The sequence below is a fragment of the Sminthopsis crassicaudata genome, chromosome 2, assembly GCF_048593235.1.
Source record: "Sminthopsis crassicaudata isolate SCR6 chromosome 2, ASM4859323v1, whole genome shotgun sequence".
In the NCBI taxonomy this organism is placed as follows: Eukaryota; Metazoa; Chordata; class Mammalia; order Dasyuromorphia; family Dasyuridae; genus Sminthopsis; species Sminthopsis crassicaudata.
The window spans coordinates 305,716,124-305,740,833 of record NC_133618.1 but is presented as its reverse complement, the minus strand read 5'-3'; the positions used below and the strand labels follow the sequence as shown (position 1 = coordinate 305,740,833).

General features: G+C 35.6%; 1 protein-coding gene across 2 annotated transcripts in view; it reads right to left on the bottom strand.

Annotated features, from left to right (window-relative positions):
* STON2 (stonin 2) overlaps positions 1-24,710 on the bottom strand; it is a 197,317-nt gene that overhangs the window by 134,426 nt on the left and 38,181 nt on the right. Inside the window, exons 2-3 of one of the 2 annotated variants that reach the window (XM_074284892.1) lie at positions 14,869-15,116; positions 12,626-12,919 (exon numbers count right to left, since the gene is read on the bottom strand). In XM_074284892.1, coding sequence (XP_074140993.1) covers positions 12,626-12,919; positions 14,869-14,956 — 382 coding nt within the window. In that variant the 5' untranslated portion in view covers positions 14,957-15,116. The remainder of the gene's footprint in view (positions 1-12,625; positions 12,920-14,868; positions 15,117-24,710) is intronic. The other variant, XM_074284893.1, reaches the window with a different exon arrangement.

Sequence of the window (24,710 nt, the reverse complement as noted above, 5' to 3'; positions counted from 1 at the left end):
ACTCCATTTTTTTGTCTCTCTCTCTTGGAGCCCTTGACTTGGGGTACCTTCTCAGGGCAGCAGGACCTCCTTGAGCACTGCTACACACTAGAGGCTAAGTTAAATGCACAAATGACCACAGACCTAAAGATTGTCCATCTCTGGCTGAGATGCCCCCCAACTGCAGAGATTCAAACAGGGAGGCCTGTGTGTCTCTGAATAAGGAGTGTTGTTCTATGGTAATAATTCTGGGGTTATTGGGGAGAAACTGGTCCTTGCCACAAGTCCTTGCGTTTTCTAGCTTTAGTCCGGTTTGTTTATTATTGTCCTAACTCAGTTTCTCTAATTATCCTGCCTCAGTCCTGCCTCAGTTTCCCTGCCTCTTAGTCCTGCAAAACCTCCCCCTGCCTCTTTATCAGAATACTTGATAAGATCTTATGTTTCAGAATAGCAGAATGCCTCTCCCATCCCAAGTTTATGGGAATGTCTTCCAATAAAAATTGCTCTTGCCTCTATTTCAGTCTTCCTGAAAACACACACTCTATCAGCGAGGTGGGACAGCTCAATTTCCCTTGATTGACGCTGTCTGGAGCTCTACGCTCAAGCCAAGCACTGCTCATTGAGACGGCATGGCACAGCTCTGGAGAAATAAAAGTTTTTGTTGTATGTCTCTCTCTTAGAGACGCCTAAAGGGAATGAAAGCTATAGAGTTGGGGTCTGGTTAATCTAACCTTATCTCTACCCACCTTGACAGCTCTTCTCCACCCAGCAAAACTAACTCCTTTGAAGCCAAAAGGTTGGGAAAAGAGCAATATTCAAACTCAGCCTGAGTTTCTGTGAATGCCATCCATACTTTATGGATTTATTTCTAAAAGTTTAACTGCTAACTTCTTGAATTCTCTTATATGGAATTAGACATTCTGTATATGATTGTATTTGCATTGGGTATTTTAAAGCAAACTGATTTATATCTACTTGGATATGAACTCATTGGGACAAATTCCTTATTGTTATCAACATAAGGTTATGATAAATATTTGTTTAGAATTTATGTTCTTGCATTTTTTCCTCATGTAACTGGTTTTAAGATCCGAGCAAGAGTCAATAGAAACTGTTAATGCGATTCAATTATGTCATACCTTGCTGTTTCTAGCCTGATTTATATGTAATCATTGTATCCTAAATACTTGGGCAAATAAGTATTTAGCCTGGTCATCTGTCTGCTACTGGACAACGGATAACTATAGAGATCTGTAAGACCAAAACTTATTTCTAACACCTGTTGGTTTCCTTTATCTCATTAACCTGAGACTCTCAGTTCTCTCCTCAGGGCAACTCCTGCCTCCAGACACTCAGAATGAAGCAGAGATGCTCTTTTAATGTAAATCTCTTCTAGACTTAAGCCTTAGAAGACCCCAGTCTCTGCCCTGAATTCGAGCAGGAGGAGCTGCCTTCTCACCACCACAGAACACCACAAGGGTTCACCTGCCCCCCCCCCCCCTCAGGGTCCTGCTGGGTAGGAATTTGAGGTCTGGCCCTATTTCCCTTTTATCTCAGGACAGCCTGAACACCTCAGGGGCTTAAACCGCATTCCTATCTTGATCTGCAGCTCTGACAACTGGGGATATGCCCATCCCTGGACCCTGCCTTAGAGAAGAGCAGTGGTTCATTAAATCTACTAGATATCAAGGCTTCTTGCCTCCCCTGGCTTCTGGTCCACAGCCTTTAATCCCAACCCTAGGAGAAATTAGCTTTCCTGGAAATTAAGGGTGAAATAGCTAGGCTACAAATGATCTTTTTCTCTCAGCATTTTCTCCTATTTCTCTTTGATAATTAGATGGGCCATCAGACAAGACAAGCAGCCCACAGAAGGGACCTGATGCATTTCTTACTAAAGGCCCCATTTTCCTGAATGTCACCATCTCCACCCTGGATGACACCCTACTTTTAATCTGTTCCTGAGATCTGTTTTCTCTAGGCTTCACACTTTGAATTATCAGCTGGCCTTTCAGCCTGGAGAACATTGACTGGGGACAACTGACTGGGACACCCCCTCGATGCCCTGATGCCATCCCCCACACTCACGCCTCACCTCCTGGCATGGAACCCCAAATCTTTACAACCCTTGTCAGCTCGAAGCAGTTAAAGAGGAGATCGACGCCCCTTTTCCCACATGCATCTGGAGGCAATGGTTTGAGGGGGGAATAAGATGAGGGGACTCCGCTACTCTGAAGACATTTGGAGAAAATCTTCAACCTTTCCTTAAATGAAGGACACTGTCCCATATTTTCTTTTTTTTTTTTCTTAAATGAATTTAAGTCTCAACTGTTTAAGGGGGGAACTGATGGGGGTTGAGGTCCCTTTAAGATTCCTTTCTAATTGCCCAACCCATGGCTGGAATATCCGGGATCAACCCCCACCATCATCAGCTCAGCTTCCTCCAGGCCTCACCTGATCTGAGCTAATTGAAAAGCCCGCCGAGAATTTGGGGGTACCGCCCATCATCTTTTGAGCCAGAACGCCCTCGTTGCAGGAGCCCTCCCAGCCAACACATGGTATCCTTCCAACCATGGAGGGGTTCCTGGCCGCCTAGCGGCCACCTTCAGCCCTAACATCTTTCTAACTTAACTTTACTTCCAAATTTCTACAATAAACCTTTTATTTATCAATCTAGGTTTTCGGGCCTGTAAATTCATTTTACAGGGGACACTGTGCCTCATGGGATTATCTGCACCGAGAAATGAGGTTCCCCCTTTCCTTTCCCTCATTAATACCAGCCGAGTGCCCGCCAACTGGTGTCCCCTTAACCTTGCTTCCAAACCTTGCAATAAACCTCTTTTTACCCATCTAGGTTTTGGGGCCTGTAAATTCATTTAAAGGGGACTCTCACCACCACTAGACCTGATTTAACTGTGTATCCTTGTGCCGAATCCTAAGGGGTTGCAGGGGAGCTCCATGTGACTCCCTGTACCCCAATCCTGCCACTAGACCTTAATTAATCCTATTGAGGTATATACCTCACCATTAGGTATTTACCTCAATTACCATAAACAGTCAGATCAATTTCAAGTTCAAGCTTTACAATGATACTTCTGAAAGTTGTTCTTTCCTAGTAATACAGGGAAAGAAAATAAGATTTGGAATCATAGAATGTGGGTTGGAATCCCAGCTTTATCCCTTACTAAACTATGTGACTTGAGGAAAATCATTTCACATCTCTAGTTTTGGTCTCCTCCTCTTCAAAGTTGGATTATACGATATCTAAGTTTTCTGCCAGCTCTAAATTCTATAATCTGATGGACATCCAGCAAGTAAATCTTTTACTTTTCCACATCAGAAATGGTTAGGAGAGTAGAACACTAAGGTGCAGGCCTAAACAAAAGTGCATTATTTTCTTTTTTTATCTTCACTCAATTATAAACTACTCCTCTCAAGACAAAGTTATCAAATCAGGCTGATTTCAGAATAGACTGGAAAGACTTACATGAACTGATGTTAAATGAAGTGAGCAGAATCAACAGAATGTTGTATACAGCAATAAAAATTATGTGATGATCAACTGTGATAGACTTGGCTCTTTTCAACAATGAGGTAATTCAAGGCAATTCCAACAGACTTGTGATGAAAAGTGCCATCCACATCCAGAGAGAGAACTATGGAGACTGAATGTAGATCAAAGAATAAGATCTTCACCTTTTTGTTTGTTTTTCTTTTTTGGGTTTTTTTTCCCTTCTTTGATCTGATTTTCTTGTTCAATGTGATGAATATGGAAATATGTCTAGAAGAATTGTACATATTTACTTATACTGGATTGCTTGCTGTCTTGGAGAGAAAGGAGGGAGGAAGGGAGAGAGGGAGAAAAATTTGGAATACAAGGTTTTACAAAGATACATGTTGAAAACTATCTTTGCATGTATTTGAAAAAATAAAATACTATTAATAAAAAAATAATCAAAAGGCAGTTGATGAGCATTAAGTGGATCTGAACTCAATTAGAACCAATTTGACAGTATTTTAATAGTAGTCATACTAGTCATGAATCTTCTCTCAGAATATTTTATATTATAAACACATATATCTCTACACATATATGTTTTATGTGTATATATGGATCTCTCTCTTGTCTCTGTCTCTTTCTCTCTTCCTTTTTCCCTCTAAGTGCCAAGCCTGGAGTCAAAAAGATTTGAGTTAAAATCTCAAATCTCAAGAGATTTACTAGCTGGGGCAAGTTACTTAGCATCCATTTGACTTAGTTTCCTCATCTGTAAAATGGGGATAATAATAGTGCCTCCTACCTCTTACGGTTGTTATGAGGATTAAATGATAAAAAATATGAAGTACTTAGCAAACTGCAGCATTTTATAAATGTTAGAATATATGTGTGTATGTATGTATAAATATACATATACACACATGTGCATTATATATATGTGTGTGTGTGTGTATGTATGTACATACACATGCTGTATATCTGCATACCTATATATATATATATATATATATATATATATATATATATATATATATATATTCCTCGTACATCCTTCAGGTTCATATCAATATAAAGGACACCTAGTCTACCGGGCAGGGACAGCCACAAATCAAAGCTTTGTAAAGCCACACACAAATCACTCTTTGCCTTTCCTTTTGGATAATTCAAAATGTCAACATTCCTGGAAAAGTGTAATTATTATTCCAGTTTTCAAAAAAGAAAGGAGGATCTACTCTGTAAAGTAGGAACCAATGATCTTTACTACTCAGATCTGTGATCTCCTTAGTGTGGATATTCTCTACAACAATGGAGGCTGCAATCTATTTCATGCTCACCTCGGCTACTGTTGTCTAAATCTTTCCATAATATATGAAAGAGGATCCACCAAACACTCTAGAAGCTTTTGGTTTTCTCTTAACATCACGAGGAGGTTACTTTTATAATAATTAGTACTAAATGCTAGCTAAGTCTTAGACAAACACTCTGGATGGATACTTGCTACCTTTTTCCTTATCTCATGCTCAGCCCATCTTCTTTTTCAATTATATGTATTTTTGCTCCAGTTTCTTAAAGTTTCTTATTTGTTATGTATAGCAGCTTGCTTACATCTACTTCTCCACTGCCCTTTATGTGATATTCACTTTTAATTCTTCACAGACTATGTACTATTCCATGACTCATGGCTGGTGGAATACTGCCACAAAAAAGATGGTCCTTTGTTTCTGGGAAAAGTTTGGGGTCATTAATGGAGCACAAGTTTTCCCAAAGACAATTCAGCATGCTTTCCTCCTCATATTTAATTCTTGGCCCAATTCCTTGTCCATTTGTGCTATCTGTCCTAAACACGTATATAATGGGGATTGTACCCCATGGAGTACGCATAGAGCTGTGCTGCCTGTTTCCAGCTACCATCTGTGTAGGCTCAGCTATTTTTAAGATGACAAAATGCCCCCCTTAGCCCTGTTATGGCAGTGAGGGTGGGGTAGTATCATTAAAAAAGAGAGATAGCTTCTAGCTTACTTTCCAAGTGGTATGATATAATTCTGGGACTTTCTCTGAGTGATAGGGTAAGAAAGAACTTTTAACCTGCAATATGTCAACTGCTCCTACATGGAACTTAGAGCAAGGAGCTCAGCTAGAGGAGCACGACTCTGAACTTTTGGTTGCCTCTTCTGCTTTGTTACATATCTAGTAATTAACAGAGAATGGATTTGAACTCAAGTCTTCCAGATTCTGGGCCCAGCACTCTATCCGTTATACCATGTAGTGGCTTCTACTTGTGGAAGTAGAAAATGGTCATGTACCAGACCAAACTATCTGACCAACAAATTCTACAGTCTCGTGGAAACAACATGATACAAAGTAAAGAACCACTGCATTAGGTCTCTGAGGACCTGAGTCAGGTCCTGTCCCAAATGCTTACTTGCTACATTGTGGGTTTCAGAGGTCTCAAGATCTGGGTTTCTGGGTTTCTTGGTCAGAGCTGACTGGTAGATTTGCTAGAAGACATGGATCTGGAAGATATGGCAAAGCTGAAGTATTTTTAAGTTCTTTTGATTATGTCTGATAATTGATTTATATCAATTAACCTTAGGTATGAAATTACTGTGTTTTATATATGTGATTATATATATATATGTACATATATATATGTACATATATATATAGGCTCTCTCTTCTTTACATTATCCATTTTTCATCAGTAATTTGTTTGAATAGATCAGGTTGGAGTTGTTTAAATTTAAATTGAAAAAAAATTTTTTTTGGGGGGGGCTAATTTCAATCTCTTTCCTAACAACCTGCTGACCTGACTACACAACAGATAATCTGATTTGGGAACAATTCCCATATCAGCAACAAGTCATTTTCTGTTTGTTAAAATATAATCAATTTTAATGTTATTTAGTGCTCACTATGTCCACTGCCTACTATTTTTTCCCCCTCAAAGAAGGTATTCATAATGTATGAGAATGAGGATTCTGTGTGGTCTACTATATTTGATCTTTTTTCAATCTTTTTTTTTTGATCCATGTTTTCCAATATTTCCTGTCATCCCCATCTATAATCTATAACTATCTTTTAATTAAAGGCAGAGTATATCAAAATAAATGTTGATTAAATTTAGAAGATCTTCTTGAGGTCTTCATTAGAATCTCTTTACCTTTTCATTCTCTGTTATAGCTATAGTTATATGATCTGCAATTATTGTCAAAATCTTTTTGTAAAGCATGATAATGCAAAGTAATTAAAAGTCCCTTGAAATGATGTTTCTTATTGCCTTTGGGCAGCTCCACTAAAAGTTAGCACTGGCACAGGGACTCCACAGAGACTGCCTCTCCTCTTCCCAGAGGCACCTTTCATGTAATGATGATCAACATACACCAGGATATACCCTAATTATTCCACTGATTTTGAACCTGGAGGTTCTCATCCAAACCCCATTCTTCATCCCTTAGCATCCAATTCCTTATTCCCATCAACCCCAACTCTCCTACCCCAAATTCCCAATGTTACCCACCATTTCCACTGTGCCATCTGGAATGTGTTTCATAGGCAACAAACTTACCTTACTTTCCATCTTCTGGTAGTCAATGAAACTTGAATTTCCTCTGTTCCATCTCATCCCTATTGGTACACCCTTTCTGGCAACCTTTTTTAGTACAGGCTAACTTAACTTTAACTTATCTCATTTCCCATAAGTACATCTACCTTACCTCTATCCCATACAAAGATGGTCATAGCCTTTATCTTGTCATCACCTACAAGTGCATCATTTCCATATGTTCAAAAAATACTGAAATCTTTTACCTAATTATAATTTACTGGCTTTCCACCTTTACCTTCCCATACCTATTCCTCTTTTACAGTGTGACTTCCAATCCCTTGACACCTTGATTATCATTCAGACTATCACTCCTGCACTCACTATTCTCTTCATCGTGAATCCCTTCATGTGCCAGTTCAATTCTACACTGTCCTCTTTTCTTGAGTTTCTGGTCATCTTATCATACTGCCAATCTTGAACTGCTAAGCTTTAGCTTTTGAGCGTCCCTACCATCTGCCACACTTATTCTTACACACATACTGCTGAACAATGGTAGAGAAATGCAATTATTCTGATGACATCTACTACAAATTTATGTTGTACAACCTCAACTGGGCCCTCACTATTGTCAAGCAATCCTTTACCTAACTCACGATTTCTCTACAGCAGCTCTTTGAAACCTCTTCATCCTTCATCAAATCTCCCATGGCTACCTCACCCCATTCCACCCTATCAACTGAGAATATTTTCTCTTATTTTACTGAAAAAAATTGAGGCTATTTGCTGATGGTTCTTTCATCTCTACTTCTATTCATCTCATATAACTCAGATTCCTTCTGCCTCCTTCTCCCCTGCCTCACATAAAAAGGTGGCTCTCCTTGCCAAGGCAAACTTTTCTGCATCACAAATGATCCAATTCTATCCCATCTACTCCAATAGACTGTCCCCTCTGACATCCCACTCTCACTTATTTTCAATATGCCTATTGGCATGCCTATTTATAAATATATATATTCACATCTTCCTCTTCCTTCCAAAACTTTCACTTGATGTTTCTATCTTAACAAATCATCATTCTATATCCATCTGTAGCTAAATTCCTTGAGAAAACCATCTACATAGGTGTCACTATGTCCTCTTCTCTCATTCTCTTATTGTCTTTTTATGTTCTAGCTTCTAATGTCATCACTCAACTAAAACTGCTCTCCAAAGAAATCAATCATCTCCTAATTGCCAAGTCCAATGGCCTTTTTCTCAGTCCTTTTTCTTCTTGACTTGTCTGTCTGTATTCTTTGACACTGTAGACACTCTCTTCTCCTTAATACTCTCTTCTCCCTAGGTTTTCAGGCCACTATTCTCTCCAGGCTCTCCTCCTAACTATCTGACATCTGTTTCTTGGTCTCCTTTATTAAATCCTCATCTCACTGACTTTGGTGTCCAAAAGGGCTCTGTCCTGGTCATTCTTGTCTTCTACCTCTAGAGGGTTTCTTAAACTTTTTCCACTTGCAACCCCTTTTCATCTGAGGAATTTTTATACAAACCCAAATATATAGGCAAATAAAATACATATGCAAATCAAACATTTATTGATATTAAATCATAATTTTGTGACCCTTTTACATTCAGTTATGAGACCTCATATGGGGTAGTCTATACTACTTCACTTGATGATCTCATCAGCTCCAAAAGATTTAATTATTCTCAGTGCTAATGATTTTCAAATTTATTCATCCAGCACTAACTTCCCTGTATACTTTCAGTCTTACATCCTCAATTGCCATTTAGACACACGGAACCAGATGTCTATAGACATCTCAAACCAAACAAGTCCAAAAAATGTATCTTCTCCTCCAAATCCTCTAACCTGCTGTTGAGGGTACCACTATCTACTAGTCTCCTAGGCTCTCTACTTGTCCTCCTCGACTCCTCACTATCTGTCATATCCCCTATTTCCTCATGTCCAATTATTGTCAAAGGTTCTCTATTTTAGCTTTGTAATGTCTCTTGAATGTATCCCCATTTCTCATCTACTATTGCCACCACTCTAATGCAGGCCCATATGTTCTCATGCCCAAGTTGATCTGCCTGATACAATTCTTTTTCCATTACAGTTTACCCTCCATTTAGTCACTAAAGTGATTTTTCTAAAATGCATGTTACTACCCTGGTCTTTAAACACCGTGGCTCCCCAACATCTCCAGTATCAATTATAAAATCTTCTGATGTTCAAAGCTTCTTTCAGCTTTCTTCTATATCTTATATCTTCTGTGTACTTTGATTCAATGGCACTGGCTTCCTTGCTGTTCCATGAAGAAGATAATATATCTCTTAGTTCCAGGAATTTTCTCTTGCTATCCCTCATCCTTCCTCATCTGTTTTCTAGTTCCCTTGCTTTCTTCAAGTCCTTCCTTCAATTAAACAACATTTTTTTCCAGAAAGCCCTTTCTTATTCCTCTTAATTTTAGCACTTTCTCTTGTTTTTTTTTTTTTTAACTGCCTATTTATCCTGCATATAGCTTGTTCATACATTTTTGTTTACTTGTGAGGTCCTTAAGGGCAAAAAAAGTGGCCATTTTTTCATCCCTAGTATTTAGAACATTGCCTGGCTCATAGTAGGTATTTAATAAATGCTTGCTGATGAACTGACATTATTTGCCTTTCCAAGGAGAACTGAATCATTTTTACATTTACATAAAACTTCCTTATTTCTTCTGATTTTGTTTAAATCAAGAACGTCAAGATTAAAATGATTCAATTTTTCTAATAATATAGCTATTCACTGGTCATTAGATAACAATCTCATATTTTGACAAGTACCATAGTCACATTCAAATTTATAGATGTTCTACAATTCTCTGCTTTCTTTCTTCCCACTCTGACACTGTCATTCCCGAAGCACAAATGGTCCACATAGGACTAAGAATTATTTTGTATTTTATTTCATTTCGCTGAGTTGCCAAGAAGTCAAAAAAGGAAAACTCTACTACACCCAATGGCCTTCTTCCTTTCCATCCTATATTCATTTGAAACAGAGCTGCCCTATTCGTTTCTAGTGAACTATATACATTCATTGAAGAATATTGACCTGTATCAAAACTTCTTATGTAAAAATTATATCTTTATTCAACTTTAGTACCTTGCAGAAGCTGATGAGTGTTTGGTAAATAGTATATATGATGATGGAGGAGTTCAATTTTAGTTTTGTAATATATTGGAGTTGGCAGTTAGAAGATATGGGTCCAAGCCTGAACTCTGACATTCGGATATGAACATTTGTCTTCTCCCCTATATATTTTACAAAGTCATTAAAAGGATCAAATAATATAATGTTTATAAAAGTGAAAACTTCATATATATTTATATACATACATACATGTATATGAGGTATTATTCTTACTAAGCAGTTACTGAATATCTACTTAAAAATGGTTGTCCTATAGATTTTAATGATCATTACAATCAGAGATACCCAAATATATTGAATCTTTTTGTTGTCATTGCTTTTTGGGTGTACGATAAAACAGATTCTATTAAGTCTCTTTTTGCCTCTCCAAAGACAGGCTATGTGCCTTTTTTCCTTCCTTTTAGCTACGTTTTTTTTTTTTTTTTTTTTTTTTTTTTTTTTTTTTCCTCTTCCAGTTTCATTTATAATGACAAGGGCAATACTGATGAAGCTCAGTTCCTCAAATAGTACATTACTTTTTTGTATCATAATTTGTATTATCAAATAAGGATAATATCTGTAAATGGTATGATTTTGAGTGCCCTCTGCCCCTCATTCCATCAGACTTTCATCATTGTTGGAGAAGTAGCACAAGTTGGAATATAATTTTGTATTTTGTTTCATGGGTTTCCATGGCCAAAGAATTTATCATCAAGGAAACAAACCAAAGGTGATAAGCCTCTCCATATTTAGCTGGGCTGACCCTTGGGAGTAGGGGGGAATCATTCCATTGGCAGGATTGTTCCACCATGAAAATAATTGCAACTTAGGAAGAAACACCTGTTACAGAGGATAAACAGGCAGAAGAAATTCTATGAAGAACTCAATAAAGCCCTTAGAGTTAAATCAACAAATACTACCTATGTTCTTCAAAACTTCAAAGTAATAGATGACAAGAAATATGTTAGGATATGCAACATGTTCCTAAAGTCATAGCTCAATTTTAAGGTTTAATAGCTTATGTTTGGAGACAATCTGGTGATATTCTAAATGTAAAATTCTTTAATAGCTTAAAAGTTCATGAAGACTTCAGGTACATCTAGTATAGAATTCCAGGAATAAAGAACGAGAGCCAGAGACTTGTAGGCTATATACTACTTTCTTTGAAAAAAAAATTTGTAGGCAAAGATTCACCTGATATGCCCCATATAATATCACCAAAAATAAAAGTTGATTATGTTGTAACACACAAGAAGAAATTCATAACTGAAGTGGGAGTCATTCCTGAATCAGCTGTCTATATAGTTACCACTAATTTGGTATAATGAGCAAAATACTCCAGACCTGCGGAAGTATTGTAAGGACTACAGGTATACTATAGCCCTAGATATTTGAATAAAACTGCTGAAATACATGGAAAAAGGTGAATAAGGCATAATTTTAGCACTTAAAAATATTTACTATTTAGTTCAGCAGGAGCTGAGTAGATAATTCCAGTGTCTACTGTTTATATATACATACTTCACAATTCTCTCTATGATTTCCTTTCAATTGTGTCCAACTCTTCATGACCTGTTTTGGGGGTCTTCTTGGAAAAATATTGGAATAGCTTGCCAGCTATTTTTACAGATGAAGAAACTGAGGCAAACAGTGACTTGCCCAGGGTCACACAATTAGTAAGTATCTAAGGTCAGATTTGAACTTCCTGTTTCCAAGCCCAGTGCTCTATCCATTGCACCACCTACCTGCCCTGGGACTTCCCTTGTCTATATAGATTTAATCTCCCCATACTTGAGAAGACAACCTTCCTGAGTTCCTTTGGATGAATAAATCCAACAACTTTCCAAAATTCAGGGTGAGCCAATTGGGCAAATAACTCATCAGATGAAAGAATCTGTCACCATATGCTTTTAATAAGTCTTCCCAGTTTTCTTTATTTATATCTGTAGATGTAGTATCCCTGCTGCAGAACCTCTGTTTTTGGGTGCAGGGACTATTTAATTTGTCTTTAAGTCTCCAGTATTCAGTACTATGATTTGAACTATTAGCAGGTGCTTAATAAATTTCTATTTGTTGAATAGAAATGGATTGGTAGGACCTTCTGAAGCGTTTGCTTTCCTAAATAAATCTTTAAGAATTATGGATCATATTGAGGCATTTTTAAAAGATTTTAGTATATACACAGAGATATGTTTACAAACACAATTAGTAATCAAGGCTAGGGATAAAGGATTCAAGAAGACAAGGATCTGACTTATTATACAATTTGCTTAAATGTACAAAAGCTAATTTCTTGATGAAACTAATTTAGATCTGTATGCAGCCCTCACTCTGGTTAAGTCAGTATTTTCAGAGAAGCAAAATCAGGAATATCAGTTTTACTCATATAGAATCTTTTCCCATAGAAAAAAATTCCCAAGCAAGTTTGTTATCTAATTTTTCTTACCCTTCCTACCAGCCCCACCTGTTTCTTTGTGAGTTGTCGAAGTGCTGGTCCATTGTGTATCTTCTTCAAATTGGACCCAAGTGCTAATGGAGGTGGCCAAATCAGGTTTGGGTTGGACCAGGTTGTCAGGTGGGGATGATGGCTCTGAGATGAGACCCAGCTTCTCTGAACTATCACCCTGCTCTGAATGAGAGAGATCTTGAGATTCTCCATCCACTGTCTGGTTTTCCCCAGAGGAGCTCTCTGACCTTTCTGAGGAGGAAGACAGCCCTGGAACAAGATTCTCAGGGTCACCTGAAACAGAGAAAAAACACAGATATCTCAATATAGTTCATTGTTTGGAACTCTCTTTAAAAAGACAAGAGACAGAGAAGGGGGAAAAAAACCTAATAAAGAAATGGGGGAAGGGAGCAACAGGAAAATATCTACTCATCCAGTTCTATACTAATGTGATCATTCTCTCTTATAATGGGCCAAAGTTAAAAATATTATACATATGATTAATATTCAAACAGAGCTCTGACTAAAACTACATAAATAAAAAAGGATTTTAGTAAAATTAAAGTAAAGCAAAAGAACTTAAGAACCTGGAGAAGAAAAGTCTCAGAGGAAAAGAGAACTATATGCAAGTACCCAAAGGTCTTCACATGAAAGAGATAGCAGACACAAGATCATAGATTTAAGAGGTGAAAGGGACCTTGGAGGTAATTGAGTCCAATCTCTTCATTTTACAGATGAATACGGTAATGCTAAGAGGTCTTAAGTGGCTTGCCAAAAGTCAAATATTTGAGTGATTAAGGCAGGCTTCCAAGTCCAGACCTTCTGATAACAAGGCTAAAGCACTATGGATTACGACAACTCTAATTCTTCTATCCTGCATGACCCAGGAAGACAAAATAAGGAGCAATGGGTAGAATTAAATTGAGAGTTTTAGTAGTGATATCAGGAAATTTTTTGTAAAACTTAAAACTATCTAAAGGTGGGATGGTCTACCTTGGAATGTAGTATGTCTTGCCCTCTGCCTCCTCATTGCAAATGTTCATTCAAATAAAGGCTACACAATCACTTCTCAGGTATGTTTAAGTGAATATTCTTTTCAAGATATGAGTTAGACAATGTGGACACTGATATCTCTTCCAATTCTGAAACTGTCATTCTATAAAGTTTTCTCCTGAGACGGAGACTGAGTGTGAATCAAAGTATAGTATTTATACCTTTTTAAAAATTTGTTTGTTTGCTTTTTCTTTCTTGTGGTTTTCTCCCTTTGGGTTTAATTTTGCTTATATAACCATAACAAATATGGAAATATGTTTAAAAGGACTGCATGAATTAAACCTATATCAGATTGACTGCTGTCTTAAGAAGGGAGAAATATTTGGAACACAAAGTCTTACAAAAATTAGGTGGAGCAGTAGATAGAGCACCAGCCTAGAAGTCAGGAGGACATGAGTTCAAATCTGGCTTGAGATACTTAATACTTCCTAGCTGGGCAAATCACTTAACTCCAATAGCCTCAGCCAAAAAAAAAAAAAAAATTAAAGTTGAAGACTTTATATGTATTTGGAAAAATAAAATGCTATTGAGAAAAATAAATAAGTTTTCTCCTGAGCTAATCCAAACAAAAAAGGACTAACTCATAGCTAAAGTAATTTTCAGTCACAGAAGTAACTAAATAGTAAATATTAGAACCAAGAGATTTGAACTGACTGAAATTTACTAGACCTTGCCTTCACACATAATCCTGTGTTGAGGGAAAAGTTATTTAACAGCTCTGCATTACTAGTTTCACAAACAGAACAGAAGAATAACAATAGGCAGGACAGCTATTTTGCTGTGAAGGAAAATAACTGCACAATGTAATGCAACTATAAAATTATCTTAAATTTTATTTGTAAATTATCTTTAAAACTCCTTCCAAGTCCAAATCCTATGATCCCAAGATGATGAAGTGCTCTACAACTACAGAGCTTGGAGAAAGAGAACAAATTTCTTACTGTCAGAGGTAAATTTGATTTTTCAGATTATCTTTTGGCATCACAGAAATAGAGATGTGATATTCTATTCTATTAAATGGAAGAAAGAGTAGATCATGGATGTCTTTCTAGTGACTAGTTTACCTTATTTTAATACTAGGACCAATTCCATGGATGGCTAAAACTAAAGAGTTAGAAGTCAAAAAAATATACATTCTGATTTATTAGTCTTTTTTTTTTTTAACTTTAGGAAATAAGAGGAGATTTTACCTTCTGAAGTAACAGGAAAGAGTGACTCCTCATTGAAAGATACCCACTCAGATTGGTGGGTGGCGATGACATTGCTAAGGGTCGTCATACTAGAGATGCATCTTTCCACAGTTGATTTCAATTAGATTCTTTGGCAATATCTCAGTTATAGGAAAGCAGTAAATGATGTGCCCAAATAGGCAGAGTAATAATTACTTCTTAGAGACTGAACCCTCTTTCCTCAGGCTTCCTGATGGATTGGAAATACCCTGTCAAAAAATAAAAGAAAAAAAAGAAAGAAAAGGAATACTGAAATTACATATGAAGATACTTTCAGGCATGAACAATCTGCCAATTTGTTTTGCTCAGCTATACTTATTATTAGGGAATGCTTTTGCTTGAAAAGGTGCAAATCAGTGGATAATGACATAGAAATAAAGACTGGAACTATGATTTTGTTGGCATAGGTAACTCCAAAGTGAGGAAACTTGCTCTATCAATGAAGGCTACTATCACTGTGGATTAAGACACTGAGCAGGACCATAGAACAAAGACATAGCAGAATAATTGGACCTAGGTCTTCCTAGCTTCCAGTTCAGCTCTCTACTATGCTTTCTCAGCAATTAGAGAAAAAAAGTAAAAGCAAAGAGTTTTAATAAAACACTAAAATACAATGAAGAAGTGGCTCTCTAGGAAGGAGATATGGGAAGGAAACATGGACAAGGGGGAAAAGTCAATAAAATCTATTAAAATATACTGAAATACCAAAATGTGTCCAGAAGAAAATAAAAAATATGAGTTTTGTTACAATCTTGTCAGATTTAATATACATTTTTTCAAAGTAAACTAACATAAGTTCACGGATTTCTATATAATCTATTTTGTTCTTTGAATGTTGAAATGTTTGTGGATGATTAAGTTCATGATAAAAAATTTTTAAATAATTAAACACATATGCAATAGACACATGGATCTATTAAAAAAAAAACCTCACAAAAGTGAATCATTTGAAGATGATAAACTAATCTATCCTAAGAGAACATTTTGCTTACTTTACTCTTCACTCAGTTCCCTTGCCCTAATTTAGGAGGTATCACATTAGGACCTCAAAAAAATTAGCCTTTAAATCAGCTTTGATGGCATAGCTCTCAAAACATATATCAATGACTTTTAGAGATAATGCAGACCTTTCTGGTTTGGACAAAGAATTTCAAGGATCTGAAGATTAATCTCACAAAAAAAAATTTTTTTTGGATGAAAACAAAGAAAAACAAAAAGCAAGAACTGGCAAGCTAATGGTGCAAAATAGCCTAACCAGAAATAAGCAAAGACTTATTAAAGTGACCTGGCAATTACAGAGTTTGTTATTGATTTCTCATCACTAAAAAATAGTCTCTTGAAGTTAGAAGAATAATGAGAAATCCAGTTTGAAAAAACAACCCTGCTACTCATTACCATGAAAAAAAAAAAAAAAAAAAAAGATCTTTATCATGGGAGCAAGGCAATACAAAGACTAAAATAATTAAAATTAGGAAAAAAAGGCAAACTTTACTCACTTTTGAATTCAAGCTAGAACCAAAATTTTTATCAGAACGAGTCCAGATAAGTCTTTATAGCTACCCTAAAAATGTTTTGGGAATTTTAAAACTTCTAGTATTTTTAAACTTCTTTCTCCCCATTAAAGAATGATGAACTCTCATAATTATATTGCTATTTGGAGAAGCAAAATTGTTCTGGAATTATAGAAGTACTTAAATGGAGTTGGAATATTATCTCATACTATTGTATGTATCAGGAAAGTTAAGAAGTTTATCCAAAAGATGAAGATAAATATTTTCAATTACTTGGCAAGTCACCTAATTTAAACTCCACAGAAATCCTATGGAATATAATAAAGGCTAGTCTTGGGAAACATGGGCTATTTTTTTTTTTTTTAAGCTGGGGTTAAATGACTTGCCCAGGGTCACACAGCTAGGAAGTATTAAGTGTCTGAGACCCGATTTGAACTCAGGTTCTCCTGAATTCAGGGCTGGTGCTCTATCCACTGCGCCACCTAGCTACCCCCTATTTTTTAAAGATACATTTTGATAATCTATGTAATTTTTTTCTTAAGATGACTTTAAAAAACATTGTCAAAATTTTAAAGATTCAATGCCAGATCATCTAAAAGAAGTAATTGTGGTAAAATACTGGATATTAAAAGCCTTCCAATGATGAAAAAATGATGCAAAGTTTATCAAATAAGTCAATAAGTTTTATTATTTTACTCCCTTCCCCCCCAAAAGCTTTACTTTTTATTAAAAGCTCACAAGTTTTACTAAGCTGCCAAACATTTTAATTAACTCATTAATCTCCCAAGGATGAAATCTGTATCATTTTAATTTTCCACTAATTTTACAATTCCAAAGGCCAACGTATGATATTCTTTTGATAGATAGTAAAATAAAGTCAGTTTTTTCTCCTATTTATTCAACATTGCCACTATATTTGTCAGGTGCTATTTGCAAGATTGATTTAAATATGTGGCACAATTTATTAAAGTTTAGAGATCAAAAGTGTCCAGAGAATTTAGCCAAGCATATTTCACATCAAAAGAACAGCAAAAGTCCACTACATGCTCACTCATATTGGTATTAATAAGCTTCCAGCCCTATTGGCACAGCTGGATTAAAAGAAACTATTACATAATTGGCACACAGAGTGAGAGTAAAGAATGAAGGCAGCTGCCACAAAAGGTATAGGAAAAAGGCTAAGGTAGGGCAAATAGATTCTTGAAACCTGCATTTTGCCCTGTAATTCAGTACTGAAGTCCTTACTCCAACCCATAAATCTATATTCCTGTAATCAGTTTTTCATGTCTGCCTTGATCAACTCTTTGGATTTTGTATACCAAGAGAGACTCTTTCTGGTACCACAAGGGGTAAGGTGGATGGTGGATAGGATCTTGAACTTGTAGGCAGGAACACCAAGGTCCACATACTGATTCCAAAAATACTAGCTATGCAACCATAAGCAAATTACTTAACTTTTAAAGTCTTAATTTATAAAATGGGGATAAAGGAAGGAAATAATATTTGTAAAAATTATTTGGCAAACAGATGGAGCTTTGGACACTTTCTCCAGATTGCAATGCACTAAGACTCCAAGCTTTCAAAGAAGCAATATATGCCAAATGGAGAACAATTATAGCTGAATCTAGAGAAAAAAGAGAGAAGTGCCACAAGCTCAAAATTTCTTAGTAATTGAATTTACATTGAATTTACATCAGATGCTAATCACTGATTTAACACTCTAATCAGAATTCCTTCAGCAAATTTTAAATACATATCCTATCCTTTGACTCATTTTTTCTAAAAGAACTAAAAAGACACTAATAATTTAAGTAAAATTTCCAGCTCAGGGAGATTGTTGGAAAAAAATAGCAGGCAAGTTGTGGAGGAAAGAGAGTTTATGGGAATCAAACTGCATCAAAGTAGTATGAGCAAAACCAAACAAAAGCAAAGTTTTTATGTGAAAGGGCAAAAGGATTAAATTTTTTTAAACAATATTAAAGATACAAATGGAGGAAACCATAATCAGATTCCACAAAGTAATTTTAAATGTGAATAGACTAAAAAATTTAAAAAAAGGAAAAATACTACAATGCCAAAAGCAGGCCTTAAAGGACCAAGTGGTCAACTAGAACCAAAGAACAACTTTAAGCAGGTCCTCTGTGATGGCTGGGACAATTAACAGAAATTTATAAGACCAAAAGCCATATTGCAATAGATATGTGAATAAGATAAAGGATACTGGTAGAATGGATAGAGCACAAGGCCTAAAGCTGGGAAGACCTGAGTTCAAGTTTGGCCTCATTCACTAAGTAGATGTGTGATCTTGGGCAAATACTTAACTTCTGCCTCAGTTTCCTCAAATACAGCAATTATCCTGAAGATCAAATGAGATAATATTTGTAGACACTGTTTGGTATAGAACCAGTCACATAGTAGCACTATATAAATACTAATTCCTTTCACTTTATCATCATATTAAGGAATATTTCAAATCATTAATAATATAAAAGTGCAAATCAAGCCAACCCTAAGGTGTTATTCCATACCTAGCAAATTAGAAAAGATAGTAAAAATTGGAATAGTCAACATTGAAAGGGTTATTACAAAGATGGGCACACTAATTCATTATTGGAGCTTATATTTTTTCCATTTTGGGAAGCAATTTGGAATTATGCAAATAAAATAGCTCAAATGTCCATATCCTTTGATTCCGAATCTAGACATAATTTCCTTTTTTTTTAAAATAGCTTTTTATTTTCAAAATGCATGCAAAGATAGTTTTCAACATTTCTCTCTTTCCCTTCACCCTCCTTTTCTAATACAGCAAGTAATTCAATATATGTTAAACATGTTCAATTCTATACATATTTCCACATTTATCATACTGTACAAGAAAAAATGAAAGAAGAAAAATAAGAAAAAAGCAAGCAAACAATAATAAAAAGGTGAAAATACTATGTTGTGATCCCCATTTAACACCCAAAGTCCTCTCTCTAGATTCAAATGGCTGTCTCCATCACAAGTCTATTGGAATTGATTGCTGAGTCACCTTGTTGTTGAAAAGAGCCACATACCTTAAGAGTTAATCAGCATGTAGTTTTGTTGCTCTCTACAATGTTCTAATGATTCTATTCACTTCACTCAGCATCAGTTCATAAAAGCTCATAAAAATTCCCTTTCTCAAAACATCCTGCTGATCATTTCTTATAGAACAATAATATTCCATATATCATAATTTATTCAGCCATTCCCCAACTTATGGGCATCCACTCAGTTTCCAAAAAGAAAAATCTTGCACATTACAAAAAGAAGAGCCCTATATGTAATTGTGGCAGTACTTTTCATAGGAGAAAAGAATTAGAACTAAGAAGAAGCTCATCAATTGGGAAATGGCTACATGCATCACTATACATGAACGTAATGGAATGTTATTGTAATGTAAGAAATGATGAATATGATGAATACAGAGGATGTGTGAAAAGATTTGCATGAACTGATGCAAAATTAAGTTAAATAGAACATGAAAAGATGGAAAACAATATGCACAATGACTAAAATAACAAAAACAGAAAGAATAACAAAATAACTTCAATTAAATAGTGCACAATTATTATAACAAAGTTTGGCCCCAAAGGAAGGTCATGAGATACCTTCCACTGCTTATTTTCAGAGGTGAGGGCCTATGAGTGTAGCATACTGTATATAATTAATACTGTTTCAATTATTATAGATTCTTTCCTCAATCTCTTTTTTTTTTTTTTTAATGGGGAATGGGCCTCTGGGAGGGAGAAAGCAAATATAAGAATTACATTGGGAAATACATGATGTAAAATATCAACAAAAAGTAATTTTCCAAATGTTTTGGAAAATCCTAAAATTGATATAAATTATTATTATTAACATAGCTTGGTATTTTGATTTATATTTGTTTAGATTCAATTCAGTAGATGTTTGATATTATCAACCTAGTTCTATGGTCCAAGAACAGATCAGACCTAAAGCTTCAGATTTTTTTTTTTTTTTTTAAACTTACTCCAATGGCACTTTAAAATCAAGAAGTATTTTGTTGTTGTTGAGTATCTTCTGTGGCTTCGGATTCATTCATTGACATAATAACATATTATTGACATAATAACAATCTAATAGGTAACTGTAAATGAATCCAAGATGAAATCTTGCATTGTCACTCTTAAACTCAACAAATTCTAATAGCTTCCTATTATCCTAGAATAAAAATTATTTCATATTCATCTCATTATCTCTTTAAAAATTTCTATTTTACATATATATTGTGATGTACATAATTATGATTAGTATACTCATTTAGTTTACAAGTAAAAATATACAAGCTGTATTCAAAATTATTTTTACTGATATGATTGAAAAGCTTGGAGACCACTGAGTTAAATCACTGGGAAAAGCACTTTTCACATATAAATTGCTAAGGGAATATAATAATTACTTAGTATAAAATTTCTCAAATTATTTCACAGAAAACTGTAGTTCCACTATATAAGACTGGGAAGGAGTGCCATAAGAAAATTCTGATATGAATAATATTTTATCCTCTAAAATGGCAGACATAAAAGGATGTGAGATCTGATGTAGCATAATGTAGTGAGCCAGAAATTCCTGTGTTCAATTCCTACCTCAGACACATACTAGATTTTGTATTGGGAAAATGAGGTTCCTCAACTAAGAGTTACCTATATCAATGAAGTCACAGATCAAGTTTTTATCATTATGATATTATGTATTCAAATGTTTATTACATCTATCTCTCTCTTTAAAAAAGAAACCATGAAAATATGCTTAGTAGCCTCTATTTTGACCTCAAATTTCCCCAACACCCTTTAATTCTAGGTATAGTGTATACACGCAGACCTGCTCTGTGATTTTGTGAATAGTTTCCAAAGAATTTTGTGGACAAAATATTATGGGAAATGCTAGTATAACTTCCTGAAGAAAATTACTCAAGCCAAACTAAGTATAGAAAATTCAGTATGCCCTTTCACTAAGCTCTCACTCCATTTGTGGAGCCATACTTCAGCAGGCTGCACAGGTATGAGAATTAGATACGAAGCCTGCTCTACCAGTAGAAAAGTAGGCATAGTGCCCACAAACCAAAATATCAGATCTGTTCAAATTTCCAGGCACACAGCCATTTTCATGTCCTGTCAGACACAATGTCCCTCACTACTGTAAAGTCTGCTGGCCAAGATAAAAGTATAAAATTCAAGAGTCAAATCTCCCCTCTCATCACCACCAGCACTACCAATACAAAAACAAGCAAATTTGGAAAAAAAAAATTCAAGTCACATATGTACAATGAGGGAAAACAAACATCTCAGGCAGTAAAGACTACTATACTTGAGAATTAAAAGAAATGGCTAAATTAAGGGGAATGGGATAGAAGTGAAAAGGAAAAGTCAAAAAGAAATTCCTTTAAAATCATACAATTTTAGAATTGAAAGAAATCTTAAAGATTTAGCTGAATTTTGTTATTTTTGAAAAAGAATAAACAGATTCAGAGAAATTAATTGATTTGCCAAAAAGTCACACAGCAACTTAGGGATAGGGTTAGATTTTCTGATTCCCAGTCTTAGATTTCCCTACACTACTCTGGTTTTAATGATCTTTCTCAGCATGAGTTAGAGTGAGACCAGCTGTAAGGGCAGAGACCCAATATCAGAGGCCCCAAGGCAGATTCTGAAAATTCCTATTTACAAACATGTTTCTCAAACAGATTAGGCATGTAATACAGATTGTACTAAGGACATAACTCAGAAAATATGGACTATAGAAGATTGCAGTTTTCCCAGAGGACTCACCCACCCTTCCTTAGCCTCCCTGTCTCAGATCCAGATGTGAGCTGGTTAAAAGAAGCGAGAAATCCCACAAAAGAATGGCTGAGACGTCTTATTAGAGGCTAGCCCCACCAATACAATGTAATGCCATCAAAGAGAAGCCAGGTATTCACTGGGAAATGACCACATTCAACATGCAGAATAAGATGCTACACCTTCAGGAATGCTGCTCAAGCAGCTGTTTCTGTTTTCCTGATACAAGATGTAAGACTCCACTTCCCACTGGAGAAGCTTGAAACAAGACAAAACAAAGCCGCCTCCCACCCCATTCTTTCAATGTGCATAACGTGCCAACGTTCATAATCACTGCAAGCCAATGACTCAATATCTTCAACAGAATTACCCCCAGAGATGCAAAGCAAGAAAAGGATAAATCACATTCTGGGAATGTCAGCCTTTCAGAAAAAAAAAAAAAAAAACCCTCTTTTTCAATGATTTCAAACTGGAAGGAACCTTAAAAATCTATTCCAAACCTCTCACTTTCCAAGTAAGGAAACAGCAACCTAGAAAGGCAACAATTTACCCAAATAAAGTAGATGCTGTGGGATTAAAATCCAGATCCTCTGAATTCAAAGTATGTTTGAAATGATACCAAAGAAGGAATCTTGGGAAGCTAAAGCTTAGAGATCTTGTCTTACTATTACTGTATGAAATAAATATTTATCCAATACTTACTATTTGGCATCATGATGAGCATGAAGAAGTATAATCATAGAACTACAGAATTCTACATTATTTCCTTCTATAATGTCCCCTCCCAATCCCAATGTGTCCAGAAAGGCTCCTTCTCCCTGTCCTCTCCCAAGCAGTTTACAAACTAGTTGGGGAGAGAAGACTGATAAATAACAGCAGACTAAAAACATTAAACAATATGGTAAAAAAAAGTAAATATAGGATTTTATAAGAGAAAGATCAGTGAGGCTAGAATAGTCAGGAAAATTGTAATGAATTATTCAGGTTGAGCTTTGATGGACAAAAAAGATTTGGATGATATGAGGAAAAAGGGATGACATTGCAAGCAGAGAGGAGAGCATGAATAAAACCCTGAAATGTAGAATGAATGTGTTAAATTGGGAGGATGGTAAAGAGATCACACTGTCAGGAGTCAAGGAAAGATTCATCTCAAAGGAGGAGAGATCTCAAACTTTCCATTTACATTTTCTTCCCAGGAAATCCATTTTATAGAATTATTAGAGTAATTCTTATAAAACATCATTTTGCACTCATAGGTAATAGGGAACTAATGAAACTATTTTTAAGAGAATAAAGGTCAAACTCTTTAATTTGGCATTCTAGAGGCTCCACAATTTGGATCTATCTTATCTTTCTAGTCTTATTTTCTACTGCTCCTCTCTATAAACCCACAGAATATCAGAGTAGGATGAAACCTCAGAGTAGGACAAGACTTCTTAAACTGTGGTTCATGACCCTGTATGGGATCTTGTAACTGAATGTGGAAGGAGTTGCAAAATTATGATTTATTATCAGCAAATGTTTGATTTTTATACCTGTTTTATATACCTTTATGCATGAGGTCACATAAAAATTTCTTGGGTGAAAAGGGGTCATCAATGGAAAAAGTTTAAGAAGCCATAATCTAGTCTAATCTACATGCCTGAAAAATGAAAATTAAAATCTTCCAAACTCATAAATCATTCAAATATCTCTTATGGATATGAAGAGATAAGCTATGAATGACAAAGAAAATGAACCTATCTTCCTACCCACCATTACACTGTGAATTCTTTGAAAGAAGGGAATGTCTTTTGCTTTTCTTTGTATGCTCGATACTTAACACAATGCCAGGGTCTACAGTAGGCACTTAATAAATGCTTGTAATTTTCTTTCACTTTTCTCCCTTGAAATATTAAAGAAACTTAACTGTACAGGTCTGTACAGCTTCACATTACATAGGCACTTTAGGATCATAAGACTTGGACCTAAAAGAGATCACAAAGATAGCTCAATGGCCTGACTTGATAGATAAGGAAATTGAAGTCTAGGAAAATAAAGTTAAAGATAAAGATGACGGCATTTCTAAAATTATATTGCTAAGGACAAAAAAGAGCCAAGATCCAAACCCATATACTCTTGACTCCAGATGCAGTATTCTTTTCACTATGCCTTGATGCTCTCAGAAGATGGAAAGAGGATTCTTTGCTACTCTGATTATTTTTGTTTTTGTCTTTTACCTTCCAAATTAATGTCCACAGAACAAAGAATTTCACATCAACTCTAAAATCCATGCCTCCTCAGCATCCCATGTCCCTCAGGCCTACTTCCTCCACTTACTCCCACTTTACAGTGGACATCAGAGAGCTCCTAGATCCTTCATTTAGGGACAGAGGCCAGGGCAGACATGTCTTAATTTCCCACTTGGCTGCAGGATTTCATCATGATCTCAAACCAGGTACCTCTCCACCAAACATTTTCAGCTTCTTTT